The sequence below is a fragment of the Pygoscelis adeliae genome, unplaced genomic scaffold (genome assembly GCF_000699105.1).
Source record: "Pygoscelis adeliae isolate BGI_AS28 unplaced genomic scaffold, ASM69910v1 Scaffold494, whole genome shotgun sequence".
In the NCBI taxonomy this organism is placed as follows: Eukaryota; Metazoa; Chordata; class Aves; order Sphenisciformes; family Spheniscidae; genus Pygoscelis; species Pygoscelis adeliae.
Window position 1 is genome coordinate 269,050 of NW_008824664.1, and position 7,733 is coordinate 276,782.

General features: G+C 46.3%; 2 protein-coding genes across 2 annotated transcripts; one reads left to right on the forward strand and one right to left on the reverse strand.

Moving 5' to 3' along the window:
• Positions 1-3,083: 3,083 nt before the first annotated feature.
• LOC103915888 (feather keratin 4-like) lies at positions 3,084-3,461 on the reverse strand. Its single transcript, XM_009322818.1, has one exon. It carries the CDS (start codon positions 3,459-3,461, stop codon positions 3,084-3,086), a length of 378 nt encoding a protein of 125 aa, XP_009321093.1.
• Positions 3,462-6,009: 2,548 nt separating this feature from the next.
• On the forward strand, positions 6,010-6,345 carry LOC103915889 (feather keratin 4-like). The gene has a single exon (XM_009322820.1). The coding sequence runs from the start codon at positions 6,010-6,012 to the stop codon at positions 6,343-6,345; it is 336 nt and encodes a 111-aa protein (XP_009321095.1).
• The last annotated feature ends 1,388 nt before the right edge of the window (positions 6,346-7,733 follow it).

Here is a 7,733-nt window from a genome sequence, read left to right on the forward strand (position 1 = left end):
CATCTCTGTTCAGGAAGCTACTCAAGTGGGTAGCTTCCTCATCAAACATGCCTGAGTGCCTGAACATGAATCTCTGACTACCATTTAATTGCTTTACACAGTCTCTTCTGTCTTTCTGTGTTTCAGATCCACTTCCAGTACAGAACAATGTCCTCCTACAGACAGCTGTGCAGCTACCAGTGCTCCACACCGTGCGAGGTGGCCTGCCCACAGCCCTTCGCCAATGCCTGGAATGAAGCCTGTGTCACATCATGCGGTGACTCCAGGGCAGTGATCTACCCGCCCCCCGTTGTCATCACTTTTCCTGGGCCAATTCTCAGCTCCTGCCCTCAGGAAAGCGTAGTGGGATCCTCAGCACCAGCTGCCATTGGGAGCTCACTTGGCTATGGGGGATCTTATGGCTACAGAGGCTCTTTTGCTTATGGGGGATCACAGGAAAGCAAGTTCTCATACCCTTATTGTTCTCAGAGGTTCAGTGGTTATCGCTTTAGAAGGTGTGAGCCCTGCCAAACCCAGCAGGAGTATACTTGCACCAAAAGCAGTCAGGATACTGAATGCAAGATCCAAACTCAAGAGTAAGATGGGTTTTAAGATGCTGACATAAAAAGGCTGATTCTTGCTAACACTTTACACTGTATTTGTGCTTGTATCTGCTTAAGTACTTCTTTCTTAGCTATAAATGTGTTCTGGTCCAAATTTTCAAATGCATTAATACTCCTTCTACATTCAACTTAATAACATTATACAAGAAGCATCACAGAAAAGTTTGTATACTGTGATTTCTCCCACTTGACACTGCCTGATGTCAATCAAGAGTTATGTTAATGGATGAAAACTGGACTGCATCATCAAACGTACAGCTACAGAAGAAGAAAAGAACACTGTGCTTGAAATGAAGCTCCCTGAAACAAGAAGCCTCATCTGTAAAAGCCTCCAACTCCTTATTTTCTATATGACCATGTTTCGCTTTTGTAAACTTTCCTCCTCTATCACCCATTAAAAAAATCATGCGCATCATAATTTTGGCATTCTGGTTTTGCTTTCCATCTGTTTTTATGAAATAACACAGTTGAGAGAATTTCCTGTGCAGCGCGTTGGTGCTTCCATCCTAGTTAAGACCTGTAGCGAGAGGAGAGTGAAGACCTTAACCGATCAAAACCACCCCATTACTCCTCTGCTCAGCAATGAGTTCTCCCATGTTCCATGCCTGCTTTAGACCTTGTACTGCACCAGTTTGCACAGCTAGAAAATTACTGGAGACAGAAAACAATACAGGGAATGGAAGGGAGGCTTACCATTGTTTTATGCCCAGACACTTGCATGCAGGAAGCATAACAAGAGAGTGTAGGACACTTACTGGAAAGTCGCAGCTAGCCAAGCACGCCTGCAACAGCAAACAGCACAGGTAACATCCAGCTCTCCATAGAAAGACATAGTTGGCTGTACCTTCACTGCATAGCTAATCCTCCCTATTTACTTGCACTTAAAACACGATACAATAGTCCAGACCATGAATTCCAGTGAGGTGCTGAGAAGAAAGGCTAGGTGCTATGCAGTACTCTGCTAAATAGGATTAATGTAACAGTGAGCAACAGCTGAGGGACTACTTGGCTAATTGCTCTGTTTGCCTAGAAGCAATTTTTTACAGCTTCCAGCTGGTCCCTGAGCACTGCTGGACCACTGCTCCCCTATTTACTGAGAACTCTCTGTATCTACTTTCCTTTATTGTCACCTTCTTCTGGTCATCTAAGTTGCTCTTTGAAATGTGACTCTGCTGACCTTCTTTAGGCTCCAATTTCTGCTTCCCTGTTTCTTAGAATTCTGCCAGGAGGCTCCTTTACTTTGCACAGTAAGAAGAAGTTAAGCTAGCAAAAGATACCCGCTCTTGGGCATTTATGATCCCAGCTGAGGCAGTTTTATGATCTCAGCAAGCTAGTTATGAAAGTACAGAGTAGGGAAGTGGATTCAAGTTTCCTGTATCTCAGACTGGGGTTTCATCACTAGCTAATTTTCTGTCTCTGAATGTCTCTTGGAAGTTCCCTCTGCTGCTGTGCACTGTCTAATATTCTCTTTTTACTTCTCCATGTTATATAGAATTATAGCATAATCTAGTATTCCTTTTTTATTTCTTTATGGTATATGAAATTACAATAGTTCCAGAAACAACCCATGGAAAGGCAGGGGAAGTAAGGATAAGCTATTACAATAGTTTTGGAGTGGCTATTTAGTACTTCACACTGGTCTTGAAACTTTTATCTAAGGGTTGGGCAGTTGTCTCACACCTGGTTCCTTGTGAAGATTAATTCAGGCACACAGGCAAGCTCTGCATGTTGTAAGCAGAGTTTCCTGATGAATGAATCCATAGGCATTATATAAACAGCGTCTGAAAGACCGTAACACTCATCTACAGATCCCTACGATAAAGGGATGGTTTGATTCAATTGGTTTGCAGAGGTTGCATTACCCCAAAACAGAGAAGAAAGCAAACAGTTGAATGTTATTTGGATGCAATTATAAGTGTTTATTGTGAGCAAAAAGTGTACATTTTAAGCAAAGTAAAGGAAAAATACAAGATAGACTTCAGTGTTTTAAAAAGGGCCAACTTAATAGTCTGCATCAAACTGATTTATTTTCAGCACAGTGTTCTTCTTTCTTCATTCAAGTTTCAGATGGACTGGACAAATCACAGTGCAAGGTGACATCTATGGATCTTTCCTATTAGACATATGGATATCAAAATAAAAAACTACCAAAGAAAAAAAATGCATGGCCCCAGACAAGTAAAATCATGCATGGACCAGTTTTCAGTGATATTGGAGTTTTAGTGCTCTAACAGTGAGAAACAGATTTTGCATAATCAGTAGTTTGTTTCTAAGAATGGAAAAGACACGTTTTGAGAAAACTGACATTAAAAGCAACTAGAGCATGAGAAGGACAGGCAGAAAAGCAGTTCCCATGGGTACTGAGCAGCACCCATATGTTCCCCTGCTTCAGAGAGCTGTGCTCCTCAGCTCAGCTGCATGTCCAGGTCTTGCCGTCAGTTCCTCCGCTGTTTCTCTTGCCTTCCACACCTTCTGCCACGCTTAGCATGGCCCACAGCCCCCGTAGCGCTGGCTCGAGAGCTGGCTGGAGAAGGAGGAGGGGCCGTAGCGCTGGCTCGAGAGCTGGCTGGAGGAGGAGGAGGAGGAGGACAAGGAGCCCCCATAGACAAGGGAGCCCTGCAGGCCCCTGGGGCGGCCCAGCCCCAGTGGGGCTGAGGTGCCCACAAAGCTCTCCTGGGGGCAGGAGCTGAGGATGGGGCCTGGGAAGGTGATGACCACGGGCGGTGGGTAGACCACGGCACGGGAGTCCCCGCAGGAGGTGACGCAGGGCTGGTTGCAGGCATTGGCGATGGGCTGCGGGCAGGCTATCTCGCAGGGTGGGTAGCAGCGGGAGCTGAGCTGCTGGCTGGAGAAGGACATCCTTCGGGCAGGGAGGTGAACCTGCAATACACCAGGGAGCCTGATTCAACTCACTGCTCACGAGCCACCGCGCAGACCACCCTGCTCTGCCTCGCCGGCAGCAGGGAGGGCTCAGGATGTGCCATATGGAGTTGCTCTGCTAAGGCTCGGGTGCTTTTTCTCTCTTTCTCTGCCCCCTTCCCTGCCCTCCTTCCTCCCTCCCAGGCAGCTCCTCTGCGCTCTCCCAGGCTCTCTGCACGCTGAGCGCTGCCCAAGCCAGCTGAGAAGCTGTGCCCGTGTGCACCAGTCAGTTCACCCTGAGCTCAAGACTAAAAGCACCTGGACTGAGCCCTGTCTTGGCTGAACGCCTCTGACCTGTTGTAGCAGCTGCGGTGAAGCTTGGACAGATGCACAGCTGCCCTGTTTGCCAGTGAGAATATCAAGGAAAAAGGTCTTCATGCAAAGCTAGGTACTGATACCGTTGCAGTTCAGACTGCATATGCAGGAGTTGGTTAAAAATAACACAAACCCACTGTAGCTAAAGATAAAAGAGATAATTAAGGGATCACACTTACTCAGATCAATGAAGAGGAGAAGCGAGGACCTGTGATCTGAGGACTTCTGAGCCAGAAGCCCTTATATACCATCTCCTGGGTTGCCTGAGGATGTTGAGACATCCTCTGTGTTTCAGGTTTATTTTGTTACAAAACACGACAATGCATGTCACTCCCCAGGCTTCTATGATTGTTTTATTCATCTTTGAACAATTATCAGTTTCTTCCAACACCCTCTTGTTTCTTCCTTAAACTTTTTGAAGCAGTTTCACTTCCTGCAGCATTTTGCTGACTTTACCAATGTGACAAAAATGTTGGAAAACTACCTTATTTACGCAATTGCTCCACATAGCCAGTATTTTTCAAGCACTCCTCAGTATCACAAGTAGTGCAATGCACTGTGGGCTGATTTTCTTCTCTAAATCCCTGCTGATATTGAGCTGAAGCACTGTAGCATTTATACTTGGAATAAAGATGGGAGATTTATTCCATCTGCCTTGGTCTTCATGCCAGCTACACACTGCAGGTCTGATACAGCACACTAAAGCACAGAGGTGATTTGTTTTGTGAACTCTTGCAGATCTGTATTTTCTTTTGCCTCTGAACAGAAAATCACAACTACACATTCCCTCCCGTGCCCTTCTGAAGCCTTCGCACCACGGCACAGATTTATGTAGGCTAGCACAGCCTTCTGGCTGTGGTGATATTATGACTCTGTGTCTGATGTGAGGAAAATCCTTCAATAACTACTAAAATAGTGAGGGTTTTTTTTTACTTGGATGTGAATAGAATAAGCAAGGCAATCCTTTAAAGTCACACAGGACAGTGGGATGCTTTATCATGTGTTACGGGACACCTGAGGTTGGAGTCTAGCCCCATGTGCTTCCTTTTGTCCCCAGGGAGAGACCCTACTGTAAGAGCAGACCCCAGGGGCCGTGGCTGAAAGCAGAGGGAGTTGAACACGAAACTCCTAACTCCTACGGGAGATGGTTGCAATGCTGCACCTCGCTTGGGTGTTTGCAGTGTCCTCAGTGATTCAGTGTCTCAACACTGACCTGCACCAGGACAGGAAAGGGATTAGAAGTCTTGCATATTCCTTGATGTTCCCAGAGAAAATGTAATAATGGTCCCCAAGAAGGTAACAATACATCTGGAGTTAAAACATTGTAATGAACATAGAGTATGAAAACAACTTCAGAAACAGAAGCTTCAGTATCTGTAAGAAAAAAAACAATAAATAGACATACTGCAAACCTGGGGAAGTCAGCTGAGTGACTCCTAAGAAGGAAGAACCTGGGAGACACTGAGGAAAACCTGGGCTGAGTAATACTTGCTAATAGTGAGGAAACTATTTGCATGAATGAGAAGTTGAAAAATGACGTGTAATCTGTGTGTTTGGGAGCTAATTAAGATCTTGTTCATGAGGTGTCATAGACCAGCGGGCAGCCCAAGAAACGGTATAAAAAGGGCTCACAGCAGAGATAGCCTCAGTCAGCTGCTCCTTACTTCTCCTCTTTGGTGTCTTGAGTAAGTTTGACCCCACTTAATCTTTCTGACTTAAAGCATCGTGCTTGAGCAGGTTTAACTGAATCTTTCAGAAATACTCTGCTTGTCTTGCTTATGCCTCTTTTTCCTTGAAAACACTCTCATTTCACAGGCTTCGGTAGATGTAGTGGGTTTTGCTGCAAAACCTGGTGATGGGTAATCTCCAGCTTGTTTGCCACAGGTCACTTTGGGGGTGGGCCAGCTTGGAGTCTTGCTTTATATCTCATTTAGTGTGCAGAGAGCCTGGGAGAGCGCAGAGGAGCTGCCTGGGAGGGAGGAAGGAGGGCAGGGAAGGGGGCAGAGAAAGAGAGAAAAAGCACCCGAGCCTTAGCAGAGCAACTCCATACGGCACATCCTGAGCCCTCCCTGCTGCCAGCGAGGCAGAGCAGGGTGGTCTGCGCGGTGGCTCGTGAGCAGTGAGTTGAATCAGGCTCCCTGGTGTATTGCAGGTTCACCTCCCTGCCCGAAGGATGTCCTTCTCCAGCCAGCAGCTCAGCTCCCGCTGCTACCCACCCTGCGAGATAGCCTGCCCGCAGCCCATCGCCAATGCCTGCAACCAGCCCTGCGTCACCTCCTGCGGGGACTCCCGTGCCGTGGTCTACCCACCGCCCGTGGTCATCACCTTCCCAGGCCCCATCCTCAGCTCCTGCCCCCAGGAGAGCTTTGTGGGCACCTCAGCCCCACTGGGGCTGGGCCGCCCCAGGGGCCTGCAGGGCTCCCTTGTCTATGGGGGCTCCTTGTCCTCCTCCTCCTCCTCCTCCAGCCAGCTCTGGAGCCAGCGCTACGGGGGCTGTGGGCCATGCTAAGCGTGGCAGAAGGTGTGGAAGGCAAGAGAAACAGCGGAGGAACTGACGGCAAGACCTGGACATGCAGCTGCTCTGTGGAGCTCTCCAAAGCCTTGGGCACCCACGACTCCCAGCTAATCCATTGGGACCTATGGGTGCTGCTCAGCACCCATGGGAACCACTCTTCTGCTTGTCCTTCTTATGCTCTTTTTGCTTGTGATGTTGTTGCTGTAAACCTGCAATGGTTTCTCAAAATGTGTGTTTTCCATTCTGACAGTATGGGTGGGAAATTGGGTCATTTTGTGCTTTAGCCTCTCTGTGAACACAGGTACTGCTTTTCTGGGTTTATGTTCAACCTAGAAGATGTAACAAAATCTATATCAGGGAAGTTGCTTTGCTCTCCCATGTGTTAAGCTTTTGTGCTCAACAAAGCCTTCCTGCATGCTGCAAAGCAGAACTTGGTTGGCAAAATTAGATTTGCCATAGGGAAGAAAGAACACCTTGTGAGAAACACTCATTCCTTGTTGATGAATTGCTTGTGATCAGGTCTGATAAACTGGAAACAGTCCTTCAATTTTTTTGGCTTGTTATTAGTGTAAATGCCATTTCTTGTTCCTAATAAAAATCATGCTGCATCCTAATATTAGCATTCTCTTTTTGTTTTATTCCAGCCTTTCTTCACACCTCTCTCCCTTACATCCCTTTATTAGCTGATGATTATAAATGGACCTACATGCATAGGGCCAGGATATGTCCTGTGCAATGCATAATTCCTCCTTTCCAGCAGCTGAAAAGAGAATCAACATCTTACACGGTTAATGCCATCATAAAAATGCCTTTGCACTGGGAAGTATGTGTGCATGCTGGTCAAAGAATATGTATGCAGAGTGTTGTTGTTAGGGTTAGAATATGCCAATATTTAGCATAGGTATATTTTTATATTCAAATAAATATACCCACTTCACTTTTGTCCTCACTTTATATCCCTGTTGTCACTGTGCACAAGGAGCTGGCTGAACCTTGCATACTGTGTTTTGAAGAAAATACCAAAGTCACGCCTTTGGGACATATGGGAATATAGCCTAGAAATACTTTAATAGCAGACCGCATTAAGATGGCATCCTGTGCCCTATTAGGCTGTTAAGGTTGTATTCTACTTATATCAGACAAAAGAGTCTATTGTTACACAGTCACATCATCAGAATTATACAAACAGCTCTGACATTTAAGGAAGATTTTTAAAAAATCAAAGCCTCCAAGAAAGGAACTGCTGGAAACTGGAGAACCTCTCTGCTCCCAAGGAAGTTGGGGACAGTTTGGTGTCATCTCAGAAAAACACACACACACCCACACCCCCAAAAGACACTTTCATCTTGACAGCAATGCTATCTCAGGAAGTCCCAGATATG